Here is a 17,489-nt window from a genome sequence, read left to right as displayed (position 1 = left end):
ACGTAAGACGTCTTTTCAACTGTTCCCTCTCCCTATAAGGAAAGTTTGATTGATATATCGAACATCTTACATAGTTCGATATAAGGAGATTATATCGAAGTTGCTAGCGCGTCTGTGCACAAGGAGGTGGATTTCATGGATACTATGAGTTTCTGAATCCTAAGCCATCGAGAAGGTATTTAGCGTTTAAATTTTGTAAATTAAAATTTAATTGCTAATGATAATGGAAAGAAGACTTTTATGCCAAAATGCGCTTGAATTATTTCCGTTTATCATCCTCTAATATTGCAGCTACATTTTGATGCCGGTTATGTTATTGTTGTTGTTATTATTATTCTGAATTTTCAGATGGTGGCATCTTTACACGTTCTAATACTTTTTTTCGATATCAGTCGTTGAATTCAAAGCATAATAATGCATTTGTACAATCTAACTTTGCAAAGGGCCACCGGAATTACCCATGCAGTGCATGGGAATTTCAGTGGCAGCAAAATGCAAGAAATTCTTGTGTCCAGAGGAAAGACTTTGGAACTATTAAGACCCGACCCCAACACCGGGAAAGTTCATACTTTATTAACGATGGAAGTATTTGGTGTAATAAGGTCACTAATGTCTTTCAGGCTGACCGGTGGAACTAAAGGTGGGTAGTATATATATTTGCATTATCATTTTTTTATGCCGTTAAGAAATTAAATATTTACTGCCGTTAAATCACTCTATTTATTGGTAGATTACATCGTCGTTGGGTCCGATTCCGGAAGAATAGTCATTTTAGAGTATATTCCCCAGAAAAACTTTTTCGATAAAGTCCACCAGGAAACGTTCGGAAAAAGCGGATGCCGAAGAATCGTCCCTGGACAGTATCTTGCTATTGATCCCAAAGGGAGGGCAGTAATGATTGGTACGCCTTGGCACTTTTCTGTCGTTCAATCTAAGCAATTATTTACTTTAATTGACATTTATTTGTTGAAATTGCAGGAGCAATTGAGAAGCAAAAACTTGTGTATATATTAAACAGAGATGCTCAAGCGAGACTAACCATTTCTTCACCTTTGGAAGCTCACAAAAGTAATACTCTGGTGTACCATACTGTTGGCGTGGATGTTGGATTTGAAAATCCAATGTTTGCGTGCTTGGAAATAGATTATGAGGTATGTGCTAGTTGTTAATTATTTTTACACTTAATATTGTGGCCGGTACGGAAGACCCCTGGGTATTCGCTGTCTGTTTACATAGTACATGGCAATCACCACTAGAGATTTTGATGAACTATGGGATAATTTTATTACAAGGCTTGTTTTAGTTATGGTATTTTTCGTGGCCCACATGACTCTGTTTTTCCGCACTAATGACTTCAGTATCCGAAGCTAGCCGCATACTTTCAAATTAAAATTTATCTCCCTATAAATTAGCGAATTCTCAAACAATCTATATGAATTAGAATGGAGAATCTACAGAATATCTGTGTGGTCCCTTGAAATATCATTTTGAGGAAAAAATTGCTTAAATTTATAGCAACAATTTATGATGAAGACATGGTGTAGTAATACTTGAATTATTGACGTAAGGGAATGAGGTAATCGCTAAGGCATTTTCTTTCATCCCAGGAATAAAAGTTTCTTTTAACTCCTTTGCCGCTTGTTAAAATATTTTAGCAGGTTTCTCTGAATGGGTGTCCACTTTTTTTTAATGTAGAACAAGAAAACATTATCCAATGAAATTTCTTGCTGAAATGAATTAGTAGCTAGCTTAACATTTTAGTTGTCATCTGCCAAATTATTTACTCCGTGGATCACTAATTCGTTATTTATTCTTAACAAGTGTAAAATACACATGCTGATATTGGCCTTACTTATCTCCTAAATAGCAATGGTCGTTGAAATTCAATTTGTGATTGTAATAGTATAATGATTGGAGTTTATGGCTATAATTCCACATGTTATTCCTACTTATTGGAAAATTTTAATTTTTTATCATCAAATATCCCTATTATGACTGAAAAAGTCAACATTGTGTTTTTGTACGTCATCTCCTGCTTATTTTGGTGACATTTAGTAATTTGCGTATTCATTCGTTTTCGTGTAATAGTCATGCCAACAAACAGTTATTCAGATTTATTTACAAGAGGGGGTTGTACAATTGTTATGCTCTATGTATCTTCAATTAATTGTCCTACTTCACACAATAGAATTTTCATTACATTGTGTGTTAAGGGAGATAGGAAAAATCCACTTATAATATGTTTTAAATTGTAGCTGTTTTATTCCATTTTTTCCTTGCATTTTTCTGCTCAGTTAAGGAAAGTGGCAATCAGATCTGAAATTGTATCATTCATAGAAATTAGGCATCCTAGATAAACATTCAGCATATTTATAGATTTTAAAGCTGAGCACAGTCACAGCATTTCAGTTTTTCCCAGAGGGGAGGGGGGCAGGAGGCCAAATATATTTTTAGGGAAGACCTTATAGGGTATTGTTTGGCATATACCCTCACTATTGCTTTGGAAGCCTGTAATAAATTATTATTTTCCATAGATTAGATTTCCATGAATGGTTTCAATTGCTTATCATAGTTGAAATGTGCTTGCACCCTCAATGAGTAGCATTTAATTTTGTGCTTGTTGGAAAATACATGCCAATTATCTATCAGATCAGTGGTGTCAGGTCAACACAATTTTTTGGCTGAATTAATAAGTTATTAGTGTTTTTGTAAAAGGCAAGTACATTTTTACTCTCCTAATTTTTTTTCATTAACTTCCTCCCATCATGCCAACTGTCAAGAATGACAGTATGAAGAACATGGGGTTCATTTCCCCTTCTCAGAGGAATATTAATTAAGTTTTTTTAATGGTGCTGGCACAGCTGTGCGGAGTGCATTGAAAATATCAAAACACCATTTGTAATAATTTTTTCAAAACTCTTTTATTTCTTTCCAGTAAAGCAAAAAAGTACTTTTGAATAATAATTATCCTGAAGAGAATTTCATGTTCCAAAAAATAGTATTGCTTAACAAGGTCATCAACACTGGCTATATTTTTAAGAATATTGTAATCCAAAGATTACCTGCACTTCTTTAGTATTGTGTGTGTTTTGCAACTACATAAGTTCTGCGGTGGTCAGCTCCTGGCTGTGCTCCTCCATAAGCTCATCGATATCATTGTAATCCACCTCCAGTCCGAGGAACTTGGCCAAAGACAAAATCTTGTTGTCTACAGTCCCTCTTACTGCTGTCTCTAATCCTTGAAAGTCAATTTCGTCAATGTTCTCCAACCAAAGCTTCTTCTGAGAAGAAGTGAGAGTTCTCTTCACAATCCCTTCCCACACCGTTTCAAGCATCTTATGCAGTCAACGATGTTAAAATGATATTTCTAAAACTCTCTTAGATTGAGATTGGTCATTTCAGTCACCTCATATCAATGCTCTAAAGGTGTTTTAGTGCAGAGCTTCTTAAAGTTCAAAATAACCTGTGTATATTCTTCTGCTGATTACCATTTGTCCTCTCTAAATTAGAGTGATTCAGGATCCTAATTGATGAGTTTGGCACAAATATAGAACTCATCAGTATTGGACTAGTTGTATGAGCACAATTGTGGAGTTTTGATGATATATACTGATTACAGAAAATACTGAGCATAATTATTCAAGGAAGAAAAACTTTTGTTACTTGAGTGATAGTACTGTACAGACTAGTTCGCATTAAGTTGGCTGTTAAGATGTCATGACATGTTAGGAGCTATGCAGAGAATCTCATGTATTTTCAAATCTTCCAAATGTGTTATTCCAAGTAGTCCAAAGGCAGCTGAGGGACTGAAAACTGCTGAACAGCAATAATTCTCCTTACACAAATATAAAAACAAATTGTCATTTGAATCATTGATTCATCAAGCTAATTGATGATTATGGTAACTATTATCATCAAATATGTTCAAAATTTAGGATTTGAATAGCGAAAATGAAATATCACAATCGTGAATTGCCAATTTTGTCACTAACATTGATTTATTTGAATTTTGTAATACCATATTAAACTTCCTAAAGTGGAACACAGCTATATTGCTTGAACAGCTTCCACTTTTGTCCTAATTAGAGGTTTCATCCTAAAACTAAATAAACTGGGTCCTAACAGAGTAATTATACACTTCTGTGTACCTGGTTGTCAAAGCTGATTAATATTTTAAAAAAAAACTTCATCGTACTGAAAAAAGACACTGTACCGGCATTGAGTGCTAACAGGCTGATTGATATTTTTTTCAAGTTTTCCTATGACAAAGAATATTCAATGGCCATCTCAGTGACACATCTCTAAACGTGATTAATAAAAGGGACTCTTCAATTAGATCCTAGTGTAATTCTCATTAGAAAGAATGAAACATTCTTTTGAAAATATGCTTTATAGAGCCAGAAATCCTGGAAAAGCCAGTTTCCAGGCACATATATTTTTGTATAAAAAGATATGTAGTGTTCAGTTGAATGAGACTAGTCATGTGTATTCCTTTGTTTCTTTAGTGGAACTACCACTCCTCCCTCAAGTGAGCTTGTTATTCTAATGTTAATTTTTCACTTCCCTAAGGTGGTGGTTGTAGGAACTGTGTATACTTGAATCAATTTCATTCATATTGTGACAAAACAGGTTGCTGATCTTTGAACAAAATTTATTACCTTCATATGTATGTTTTTCATTTATTTACGAATTGCTGGGGAGAGGAGAGAGCAACTTTTTTGATATTTTTTTTGATTTTGGCAATCAAAAAATTTTATAAACTTGAACAATTCTTAGAAAGAGTGAAGTGCACTGTGGCAATTATATTTTTCTCATGAAAATATTTTCTGCCAGAGTGCTTACTCATTAGGGAGTAGCCATTCCAAGGACTTATGTGCAGCATGACCACAGTCTCCCACATCCCACCATGATTTTAGAGTAATACAAACAAAGGCCTTTGTAAAAATTGTATGGAATTGACATGTATTAAGGCTCTAATCCTTAAAAAAATTAGCTGTGAAGGTGATAGTTTTAATAACCCCATTCATAGATGCTGGTATAACTCTTAACCAGTTTTTATTGCCTTTGTATTTATGAAAATTTTTCGTTAATTGGGTGACCTCTCATTCTGAAAAATCTGGGAAAACCCTAAAATTGCTTTATTCCCATCAATATTTTGGGGGAAATGTACAATTTTTTTATAGTTGAAAACTTGGCACACATCAGGAATGCGATGTGGGAACTAGGAGTCGTAATGAGATTCATATTCCTTTCATTTGTGACATCAGTTTGATATCGTTTTAATCAAATGCTTAATTGCAGACCTTGGTAAAAGCCATGTAGTTTGATTGACTTCAGTGATACCAGTTGCATAAGAAATGACAAGGAATAATCCAGGAAAAAACACTTGGTCACATGCACAGATGCTCAGGAGTCAAATTGGGGAAAGGGATGGTAGTTACATTAGGGAAATGGGACAAAAGTTAGGAATGAGAATCTATAAATTGAGCGTTCACTCGTGCGAAGATATTCTTGATTGAAGTGCCAGAGTTAGTACTAAGCCAGTACTATTATTCATTTTAAAAACATGACGTAATATGAATCCATTTTGTAAGTAAATGCTGCTCATTTGTATTATATGGTTATGTATTATTTTTTTGTGAATAGGAGGCAGACTCTGACCCCACTGGTGAAGCAGCCCAGCGTACACAACAAACATTAACCTTTTATGAATTAGACCTGGGACTTAATCATGTAGTCCGTAAGTATTCAGAGCCTTTGGAGGAGCATGCCAATTTCCTGGTGTCTGTTCCTGGGGGCAATGATGGTCCATCTGGGGTACTGGTGTGCTCTGAGAATTACCTCACTTACAAGAATCTTGGAGATCAGCATGATATCCGCTGTCCCATTCCTCGGCGAAGGGTAAGTGGCATCAATTTTAATGTGCTTATAAGCATGTTTATTTGATATTTTATTTTATCACATGATGGTATTGCATGTTAGACTTATGAGATCACTCGTTGATTAAATCTCTTTTGACTGATGATATAAAAATTTGGTTTATTGAGTTTTATAATAAGACTTGACTGTTAAACTGATGTTATCACCTTCTTCCTCTCTACCCTTCCTTTCTTCCATCCATTCTCTATTCCTTCACAGAATGACCTTGATGATCCAGAGCGAGGTATGATCTTCGTTTGTTCAGCCACCCATCGTACCAAATCTATGTTCTTTTTCCTAGCACAGACAGAACAAGGAGATGTTTTTAAAGTAAGTTATACTTCATAAAGACGACTGAAAGTTGCCCTTTGGGCAAAGTTCAAAGTGTCATGCAAATTCCCTTGAAGCATGCTTTTCTGTCAAAGATCCAATTGAAATACTGGAAAGTATACTTCGGAGCCTATATTGTACTTTAATATGCCAATCTGTGTACTTTGGCACCATATAAATCTTATTGTTTTGGCGAGTTAGTAATCTATGGGCTGCTTTTAGGTCTGGTTTCATCAAACAATTCTTGATCTAAGCCACTAGACTTGCAATCATTCCCCTTCATAAATAAATTATTATGAATAAGTAATCAGTATAACCAGATTCATTGATTCTTTTTTTTTGTCATCAAATGCAGGAGATAATGAATTGTCATTTATCAATTGTGGAATGTCAAGAATGATCAAAGCAACATTTCAGGGATAGATTCTTTTTGGTGAACCTGGGCCTTGGAGTGGACATGCACAGTCATTTTTTTTCCTTTCTGCTGAGTGACAGCGTCATATTCCATGTAATTTTTTATAATGATAATTGTAACTTATTGATTAGGTTGATTGCTCTCAACAAATAAGATCCATGATTCCGGGAATATATATCAGACACTATGAGCTATGTGAAATGAGGCCTACACTGCTGCTCCAACTTTAAACCCTCGAATATTTGCTGTTCAGATGTATGTTTATTGATGATTACCTAATGATATACAAGGATAAGTCAATAAATAACTCAAAACTAGATTGAGGCATTAATAATCAAAGTAACTTCCTGAAATTTATTTTGCATTTTAACATATTCATCGTATACATTAAAATGCTTATCCCATTTCTTTAAAAGTCCTTAATAGCCAGCATCAAAGAAGGCTTTTGTTTGCTGTTGCAGCCATCAAGACTATGGCATCATTTTCAAAAGTCAGTCACCCAAATGATTTTTTTAAGGGACTGAACAGATGAAAATTACTGGAAGTTTATGCTGGAAAGTAAGGTGGATGTTACCAAGTGTTCCCAATGAAATGTTTTTAACATAAACTATTGGTTCTATTCGAACTTTTGGAACATATTTATTGACTTACCCTCTTAGCAAGAAAAGTGGCAGGAAGACAGACGAAAATTTTGTAGGGCCCTCAGCTGCTTCAGAATAAATAGGTGGTCCTATAAGTATTACATACATTACTGTACTTTGCCCTTAAAGTAATGTCAGAATTCTAATAATATACAATGATTAAACAATAAAAATGGAATTCGAGTTGAGTAGAAACTGGCGATTTGTTTGAAATCCAGTATTGAATGTGGGCATCAAACATTCCTGCTACTAGTTTGGAGTCAATTTATTTAGTCTGTTACTACAGTCTAAAGTGCTGTTTCTCATTTACAAGCAAAAGCTTTCATTCACTAATGCTATAGTTTGGTTAAGTTCTATCAAAATCGATGCCATACTTTTGTAGGGGTATAATTGAAGGGAAAGTAGGATGGTTCAGTCTTCGTGCTTTCTGATAATGTATGAGATGGCATCCAGAATTTAGATTGTGCTCATTTCTTAGTAAACCTCCTTTAAACTTACTGTTAAGTACTGTAATTTTACAAATAGTACTGTTACTTAAAATCATGGTTTTATTCATAATGCTATGAACTAATTTAAGTAATGGGAGAGTTTTTTTAATGCTTTTTCTGTAATTTTGACGTGTTTCATTGTTTGAATCTCTAAAGGTAACCCTGGAAACTGATGAAGATGTTGTGACGGAAATCAGGTTGAAATATTTTGACACCGTGCCTGTGGCATCAGCAATGTGTGTACTCAAGACTGGCTTCCTCTTTGTTGCATCTGAGTTTGGCAATCAGTAAGTGAATCTGACAGCAATCCTGTTTGTTCTTTATGATATAGTAACATGCAATCTGAGCCAAAACAGCTGACCACTGCAATTTGGGTTGTAGGTTTTTATGGGAGGCGACTGACCGCTAAGGTCATTTGCACCATTAGGGAGTGATAGGAAAGGAAGAGTGGAGAGAAACCCGGCATCAGCAATAGCCCACTCTTTTCGAAAGGTGCCAAGGGGTCTGCAGTTTAATGTCCGATTTGACTGATGTCATAGTCACTCAAAGTGCTCACCACAAAGCACCTCAAGTAGGGATCGGGATACCACTGAAAAATATTGTTATCTCTATGATTAGATCGCGAACCCTCTCGGTGGGAAGACTATGTTGGCCACCGCACCATCATGATCCCCTCCTGCAATTGGATCTGGTTAAGCTTGTCTGCATTCATACTCACGTGGCCATTAATGAGAGTCCTTGATATTTAACTTCCAACAAGAACACATTCTAAACATTGCTCACTGGAGTGTCAGCGGGCAGGTATTAGTGGGTGGGTATCTCTGAGATAGGATTGTTGAAGGCAGGTGTTCATAGGCAAATGCCTAATGTTGAACAAGTACAACTAGCTAATGAATTTGGGCATTGTTAGTGCACAATGGGAAAACTCTTAGAAAATCATTAAGTACCTGTAAATACTCATATGTATGCATGCTTGTGTATAAAATTAGTACCGCTATAATTAAATCAAAATAAATAATTACTTGAGAATGAACTTTAAAATCTACTAAAATAAGTTCCACTCAGTCAAATGGAAAAGTAAAATGTCTGTCTAATTTAGTTAGTCAGCCTTATTTAACCGTACCCTGAATGAAACTTAAATAAAATAGCGCTAGCCACTTCCCAAAAATTATATAATTTATTCTTGAATGATCTTCCATAACTTTTCCTTAGTAATACCCAAGTCTTCAGAAGAGTTATCATGGCTAGCTGTGTGTTTCACTCCTGGTTAGAATTAATGTTTTTAGGAAAATCCCCCCTCTAAATCCCCATAGTGTCATTTGTCATACACCATAAATTATGAAATTGCAAGCTATGGGGTGGAACTGGTTCTTCTACACAATTTTTAGGGCTTGGGAAAACTGGTTCCTGTCCCCACCGATCAAAATCACCCTCAAGATGGTTACTGTAAAGGGCACCAGCCTAACCATGCTGAAACGGAAAGTAATGTTGAGTCCAGGCCAGAAGGTGGATGGATGTCCAGAACTCTCTGGAAGGACCCCTTTGGCAACAATCCATCTCTGGCCAATTACTGTGGCAGTGCATTTCATGCATTTAAGAGTGATATTAAATTGAACACACAAACTTTGTGTCTACGTATTACGAAACAAGTCTCATGAGAAACTACTTTCCTTTGCAGTTACCTGTATCAAATTGCCCACCTTGGTGATGACGATGATGAACCAGAATTCAGCTCTGCTATGCCTCTTGAGGAAGGTGACACTTTCTTCTTTGCACCACGACCACTTAGGAACCTGGTGCCTGTTGATGAAATGGACTCTCTGTCGCCAATCTTGGCCTGCCAGGTTGCTGACTTGGGTGAGTCTACCAAGTGAGAGTTCAAGCAAGCAGGAGTTGCAATAGCAAGGAGTATGCTGACATAGAGACTAAAAACTGAGGAAATGAGAATGGGTTTCTTGGGAAATCACTCAATTTGGAGGAAAACAGGGTTACTTACTCAGGTTTTCTCGGAATTAATCCACGAATTTTTCATTTTTCTGGATTGTTATCATGATTGTTTGAATACTCTGAAAACTGTTTCACAATGGATTCTTGTTGAAAGTTTATGGGTTGTGCTTAACTTCAAGTAAATATATTCCTTTATGTAACCTGTAGGGGAGCATGTGTGGTGCTCTATGCACCAATTATATGGTGTGGTGTTCATGCCCTGGCATTCTCGTAGCACCGTTCTGGGAAGACAGTGTAGCTCTTTTTGGTCAATTTTCACTGATTTAGTTCGTTTTACAAATAGAAAACTTCTCCAAAGACTTCTCAATATTTTGTTGGTTTGAAATCATTTTTGAAATACAGAGATTTACTAGACAGTATTTCATACTTAGTCACCAGAGGTGAAGCTACTATTGCTGACCATTGTAGACATGCATACTTTTCTGCTTTTACTAGAAAGTGGAGAAGAGTATTCAATATTGGTATATCTGCCGAATAACTTATCACTTGTTAATGAAATATTTTATGCTGTCATTTTAGCCAATGAGGACACACCCCAGCTATACCTCCTGTGTGGCCGGGGTCCCAGGTCATCTGTGAGAGTGCTTCGCCATGGTCTGGAAGTGTCGGAGATGGCCGTCTCTGAGTTGCCTGGCAATCCAAATGCTGTGTGGACTGTGAAGCGGAGAGCTGACGGTAGGAAGTGGTACCTAAACTAAATTATCCCTCAATTTGATGCAGTAATGCCTCTTCAATCATTTTTGAAGACTTAAACTAAATACATAATTCATTTTCATGCATTTGATGTGCATTTTTAATATGTCAATGAGATAGTAACTTTAATACTTTTTCAAACATTCCATTTTAATGAGAATTATCAGTTTTAAAAGCCATTCTGTTGAATGAAAATGGCCTAGGTAACCAATGTTTTAAATTAAATGGAAGTTATTAATCTGGTGGAATTGATAAAATCTATCAAACACCAGTCAATCTCTCTTACAGGCTGACTATAGCAACTTGGCTGTCGGAGAAATCCATTTGGGCATAAAAAGGTGAGGAATTCACGGATTCCCCTGTAATTTCATTGGAGAACATTCAAATTGCACACTACTCTGCTATCAGTCGAGGTGATTTTTTAGATGTGGTAGTGATGTTAGTAACAGAGGGTGAATGTTTTATTTGTTAAGAGATGTTATTTCTGATTGGGGATGTTCCAGTGTTGAGCAGCTACCCTAAGATTCGACCTGTATTTTCAATAGTATTAAAAGGTAATGATCCTCATTTGAGATCATTAAAGTATTTGAAGAATTCCCAAGCTTACCTGTTTCATAAAAATTTCCTTTATTATGGTATTTGAGTACGTTATTAAACTAATAAAATGACATTTTGGGAGAGTTTTTTGCAAGTGGGGTTTTTAGTGAGATATGGAGTAGTCATAATAATTTGGAAAGTACCTAGTCATGTAAAAAACTGTCATGGATTTTAGTCCTTCGGTATAACCTTTTTACCCTTGCATGTCTCACTATGTAATGGTCGATTATATACAGAATCACTTGCATTGTGTCTGTCACCTAAAGAAGTGTCAATATTTTCTTGAAATTCCTCACAACATACATATTTTAGATTTAAGATTACGAAGTGCAGAAACAAATCCCCTTGCCCAGTATCTCATTATTTTTCATAATATTTCCAGAAGAATATTATTGCATAATATCCTATTTGTATGATTTATCTAAAGATAACTTTTTTGCGCCATTATCAATCCCCTTGGGGATTCCGGTTGCAGGGCTTCCCCAGCCTGTCCTCACATAATGACCCTCTTAATGGCTACTTTTGCATTTCTGCCTGGCATATTCATTGTGTGCAGAACAAAAAGATTTTTTTGGAAGAATTTTTCGGGAAACCAGAAAATTCAATATGAAGTTCCAATTTAAAATATTGTAATTACTTGTTGCAAAATGCAGTTTGCAATTAAAATAATTCTTATTTTGCTGTATGAGCCCAAGAGTTTAGAATTACATTGTGCTACTTGTTTATGCAAAAAAATTGAGTGGCCTGTACAAAACTGTGTGACTATTAGTGGGTTTGCTGTTAGTGGGCTATTATTGGGCTTGCTGATAGTTATTTTTTGTCATCCAAAAAGTACCTATTCAATTTTGCTGGTAACCTTTTTGCCTGTCTTTCGTAGGTGTATTAGAATCGAATGACATTTTGAGTTCGCAAGTATACCTTTGCTCTGCACTTAAACCTGTATCATGATTAGTAAAACACAAAGGGAGTTCTTCTTGGAATAGATATGTATTTAATTTTAAATAAAAATAATGGCATTTTATGTGATTTTGTATTTTGGAAAATTGATCATTTCTTGATTAACTTTTCTCTTCCAGGTAATTCATTCTCACAGTTTGCAGTAGTAAAGAGACAATACTCTTATGTGATGGCAAACACATGCAGGTTAAGAGCAAAGCAGCTCGATTGAATTTTCTCTATCGTAATCATTGGTTATCAAACAAATTTCCTTTGAATCAACCTTGGCAGCTACTTCATGCCCTCCCAGTCCTTTCATTCCTTGGTAGATCTTTACACTTGTCTTCCTTTGAAGATTACGTATAATTGTTCATCTTGGCCTTCCGCGCTACTTCTCTCCTTGTTAGTTGTTCACTCCACAGGAAACTATTGCACCTCAATACTCCACTTTCACTATAACTGGCATTACTCATAGACAGAAGTAAACCCAGAAGCGGTATATTGGTGTCACATCTCACCATCTGTAACAGATTTTTTTTTTAACTTGCACATGGGTGAAAAAATGTCCTATATTTGTGAGCCTACTTTGTTTTTAAACAGTTGGGTTTACTTAAATGATCATGGGTGACTATGTTGTGTGGTTATGTTCTATCTACAGAGGAGTATGATGCCTACATCATCGTGTCCTTCGTGAATGCCACCCTTGTGCTGTCCATTGGAGAGACTGTGGAGGAAGTGACAGACTCAGGGTTCCTTGGCACCACACCCACACTCTGCTGTTCATCCCTGGGGGATGATGCACTGGTGCAGGTATGTAGAACTCCCTGTCCTTGGGCATTGTGCCTAACTACTCTCCCTGCCCCCTGGGTGGGGAGATGTACAGAACTCCCAAAGTCATATCTCTCCGACATAATCATGGGACACAAACATAAGACTTAAATTTTCTACTAATGTTTTACAATTTTGATGACCATTGTTGACATTTTGATGGTGATTTAATTTTAATATGATTAATGGATTCAATGTAAGATTCTGCTGGTAACAGAATTAGGATACCATTTTTCTTTCTCATTTAGCTGCTGCGCTCTCCTTCTCCAAAAATACTTCTAAAATAGTAGTGATGTTTATTGCCGAAGGACTAAAAATAATATCAGTTCAGGTATCACAGTTTATGCTCTTTTATTAACTTAATTGCTGAACATCTATAATTCTCTTCATTCAAGAATTCCATAGGGCTGAAAATTATAATATTTCCATTAATGGATTATGTTAAGCATGAGGAAAGTTGCCTCTTCAATGTCACTTATGGCATTTCATAAGAAACAAAGACATGAATTTGTTGAATAGAGTGGGAGTTGAATAATTCATGAAGTTTACTCCTTGCTAGGAATGAATTAATTTGTTGGACAGTTTGATAGTATAAATAGAAGGTATATCTGATGAATAGCAATGGCACAAAAGAATGGATGAAGGTATCCAAATTGATACTGGCATCAACTAGGTTAGTGAAGAGAAAGTAAGCACAAAACGCAGTGAAAATTTTGTTATTTTATAAACTATAGCCAGTGTCCTAATGCATTATTTCTTCTTAAAAATGCATGGTCTGTGTTCTAAAGTAATTGTTTCCTCAAGATTTACTTCACTAAAATTCATTATTTTAAGAAACTCTAGTTCTGTAATGAATGATTCTATATGGTTCATTGAGCTGAAGTTATTTGTCTTGTCTATATTTGTCAGGACTTCAATATTTTAAAATTAGGAACAGAGGAATGTTGCATAGGGTATGCGAAGAGGAGTGCCAGAGTAGCTGCAGCTTACGATTAAGATTTTGGGTTTGATTAAGGGTTTGATTCCCCCCATTAAGTGCAGATGCTATCCAATGATTTCTAATCAATTCTAAAGCAAATTTCAGTGCAGTGTGTTTGTTTGAAGCTAATGTGGTATTAAAATACCTAAGTCTTAGCATTTATCTGATTTCCTGGTGGCTGTGATTGCATGCGAACAAATGTGGACTTTTTACCTGAGTCCTCAGTGGACTCGATATACTCATCACAAGGATTTGGAATGGTAGGTTAAGGTGCAAATTTTCATTGGTGTGTGCTGATCTGGTTCCATTCATGATTTCTTGGTCACCTTGTTGATACTTTTCTGGTCTCCAACCACAACCGCAAACAAAACAGTAAATATTGTTTTGTTTAACTGTTTAACCTCCAACTCAGAATATCTAAATTGAATGTTGTGAGGTTTTGTCCCAGCACTCTATTTTCACTTCTTGACTTGGAGGTATCAGTCAACTGATGTTTATGTTAGCTAAACTGAGCTCATAATTATATATCTAAAAGGGGATGTTTGGTACCCCTGGCACCACTACTGATCCTAGCCAGCCACAGATCCAACACTCTACTTTTGGTCAAAATGGCCCCTTGGGTATAAGTTATCGGGGGCACAGCCTGTGAGGGCCCATTGGCTGGATTGGCAGTGAAGGGAAGTTGACAAAATGGAGGTTATGGTTCATTACAGTGCTATAAGTTGAATTGCATAATACAAGTTCTCAATTAAAGTTCAACATTCAAAGTAAAACATTTTGCCTCATTCCCTATGGATTGAGGGGTGCATAGAAGTTGCATGTTGCAAAGTCAACAGTTGCATTGGGCAATTTAAAATCTTCCAATAAAAATTGTAAACGTGTAAGTAACAAGGCTCGAAATAGATTACTTTCAATCATTTCAAAATTGACATTAAGTTTTTCCTTGTTGCCTTATAAAGTGAATTATGTCATTATCAATTTAAGACCAATATTTATTAAGAGAATAGAAATATCTCTAAAACACCTAGGAATGAGTGATACTTCTATAACAATGGTTTAAAATCAGGGCCCCTTAAATTACCTCCCCATTGTCTACTTCTTAATTTGTTACCATTAGCATGCTCCATTGCCTTCTGAGTTTAAACCAATGTCAAAGAAGGTTCCTGTGTTACTGGTATTACAGCAACCAAATTTAATTGTAATTAAAAATTAAGTACCCACATAGTTAACTGAAAAGTCATTCAAAAAAGGTTTGCTCTGAGAAACCCTTTTTTGATGTTTTTTAAATTTCAATACTATGAGAAATGAGCACAGATCATAAGTGATATGTATTACTTCAAAGGCAAACTATTCAAAAAAGTATTTTCTACAAATTCACTTTCATAATATAATTGTGAAAAAATATAGGAAATTGCCCTATGGGCTAAAAATAGAACATATGAAATAATTCAATAGCACAGTGTGAAATTTGATTTAAAAAATACACTAAGTTTATACAATGAGATGCACAGTATACATGCATATGTGTATGATATTGGGGTAATGGTATATTTGGGTATGATAATGGACTCCTGTTGCTAGTTGAATAGATAGATGGAATTCTTAATTTGTGCAAAATTGAGATGAATGGTCCCCTCCCTAGAGAGTGAACATGAATAATCATTAATGAAATTAGGCACAGCAATTGCATGACGGGTATTCACTGTGTGACATATTTTAAATACTGTCATTCCACATCAGATTAAGTGCAAATTTCAAACTAAATTGCTTCAAATCTTTTTAACTTGATCATGTTTCTTTTGAATGGCAAAAAAAACCCTGATTCACAATGAAGCCACCAGATGGCCTGGCCACACCTGTTCTATTTTTATGCTCTAAAAGTTTTATCATGCCATTTTAATCATGACATTGAGGTGATTAGTACATTTTGTTTGTTAAAGGAAGTATCTAGTTATGTTCTTCGCCATGTGATTACTTTGGAAGTGTCTGCCTGAATAAAAATGTCAGAATTTAATCAACTGCTCATCCTTAATTTTATGGAGGCTTTGAATATGTATATTATTCTGATCAATATTACAGTTTTGTTAAATACTAAAAACTATTGTAACCTGAACTGTTTCAGAATTGGTAAGATTGTTCTCAATGCAATATGAATTGAAAACACAGTTTTTGAAAGTTGTGGTATAAAGATGCCTATTTTGTCATTTTCATATTTTCTGTTGAGTGTATTGATAAGCTTAATGGATGGTGTCTCACTAGGTGTACCCAGATGGCATTCGTCACATTCGTGCCGACAAGCGTGTCAATGAGTGGAAGGCTCCTGGGAAGAAGACCATTGTCAAGTGTGCGGTCAACCAGCGTCAGGTTGTCATTGCTTTGACTGGAGGGGAGCTGTTCTATTTTGTCATGGATCCGGTGAGTGCCACAGGCAATGTCTTAATGTCATTAAACATATCTTGTGTGTCATGAAATGTGCTGAGATGAAATGATGTTTAAGCATGTTAGACTACTGAAATGTAATGAAGAGAAACTTTTACTGATTCATCTCAAGCAAAATTAAATTATTAATTTACTTTGTCTTTAGACCTTGATTAGTAACATTTTTCTAGTTTTTTTAATTGGTGGAAACTTTGTCTTGGGTTACCTTCTTCATTCCGAGGTAAGGCTCCTTTGTTTCTTCTCCTCACTATCACCACCATAGTTGTTCACCTAGAGGTTTGTTTGATACTGAAGGATGGTTCAGTATTTGCAGACCCCATTTCTGAGCAATGATTTTAGTGATGTATGGCCCATTCTTTCTCTAGGCCACCCATGATTTCATAGTTAGCATAGTGCCCAGAAAATCTTACTGTCTTTGTTTAAACTAGGAAGGAGTAAAATCTCACGAGAAAATACCTTTGAAAATGGTGTGATAATCATGATCAAATTGAGCAATATTGTCATGTTATCATAATCAATGCTATTTCTAGTAATACTCAAAAAATTTCTAGAATATCTAATTCTATTTAAACTTTGAAAATATGACTTTCATTTTGTCAAGGTGATCAACTTGCATAAAAGTACAAAAAGTTCATAACTTTCAGAATCATTGCCATTAGAATTAAACAAAGCCCTTCTGTGCACATAACTGAGTAGACATTCTACCTTAGTGTTACTTTATGTTTCTATGAATGTTTGTTCATCCTTTCTCGGTCCTGGGAAGACTGGGCAACTGAATGAGTACACAGAGAGGAAGGAGATGCCATCAGACGTTGTGTGCATGGCCCTGGGGAATGTCCCCACTGGGGAGCAGCAGTCCCGCTTCTTGGCTGTGGGCCTTGCAGACAATACAGTGCGAATCATCTCCCTTGACCCATCAGTAAGTGTAAAATCTTCTAGTCGACCATGCAATGTCAACTCTTCTTTAAACTCTGGAATTTTAAGACTTTTAAGTAATTTAAATTTTGAAAAGGGGGTACACACACAGGAAATCAAAGTTGTCTTTTTTATTCGAACCTCCCCCACTCAAGTGAAGAATTTTTGAGAGGTTTGAAGTTCATTTCACCTGAAATATGAAAAGGGCTCTTTCATTTATATTGTGCTGTTTCTTGCCTTCATTTTAATGGTTCCAATTAATCACTCTGCCCCTTGAAATTGGGAAATCAATACCTTCATTT

The 17,489-nt window shown here is 35.7% G+C and overlaps 1 protein-coding gene across 2 annotated transcripts in view; it reads left to right on the top strand.

Annotated features, from left to right (window-relative positions):
* Positions 1-107: 107 nt before the first annotated feature.
* Sf3b3 (splicing factor 3b subunit 3) overlaps positions 108-17,489 on the top strand; it is a 34,076-nt gene continuing 16,694 nt past the window's right edge. Inside the window, exons 1-12 of one of the 2 annotated variants that reach the window (XM_071595149.1) lie at positions 108-175; positions 349-640; positions 731-901; positions 979-1,151; positions 5,647-5,901; positions 6,139-6,249; positions 7,950-8,080; positions 9,472-9,650; positions 10,320-10,475; positions 12,685-12,836; positions 16,093-16,248; positions 17,036-17,191. In XM_071595149.1, the coding sequence (XP_071451250.1) occupies positions 415-640; positions 731-901; positions 979-1,151; positions 5,647-5,901; positions 6,139-6,249; positions 7,950-8,080; positions 9,472-9,650; positions 10,320-10,475; positions 12,685-12,836; positions 16,093-16,248; positions 17,036-17,191 (1,866 nt within the window). In that variant the 5' untranslated portion in view covers positions 108-175; positions 349-414. Of the gene's footprint in view, positions 176-348; positions 641-730; positions 902-978; positions 1,152-5,646; positions 5,902-6,138; positions 6,250-7,949; positions 8,081-9,471; positions 9,651-10,319; positions 10,476-10,781; positions 10,832-12,684; positions 12,837-16,092; positions 16,249-17,035; positions 17,192-17,489 lie in introns of those variants that run through there. The other variant, XM_071595150.1, reaches the window with a different exon arrangement.

This window comes from Hetaerina americana, unplaced genomic scaffold (genome assembly GCF_022747635.1).
Source record: "Hetaerina americana unplaced genomic scaffold, ioHetAmer1.1.p SCAF_7, whole genome shotgun sequence".
NCBI classification, from domain to species: Eukaryota; Metazoa; Arthropoda; class Insecta; order Odonata; family Calopterygidae; genus Hetaerina; species Hetaerina americana.
The sequence above is the reverse complement of the archived record's forward strand: the minus strand, read 5'-3'. Positions and strand labels throughout refer to the sequence as shown.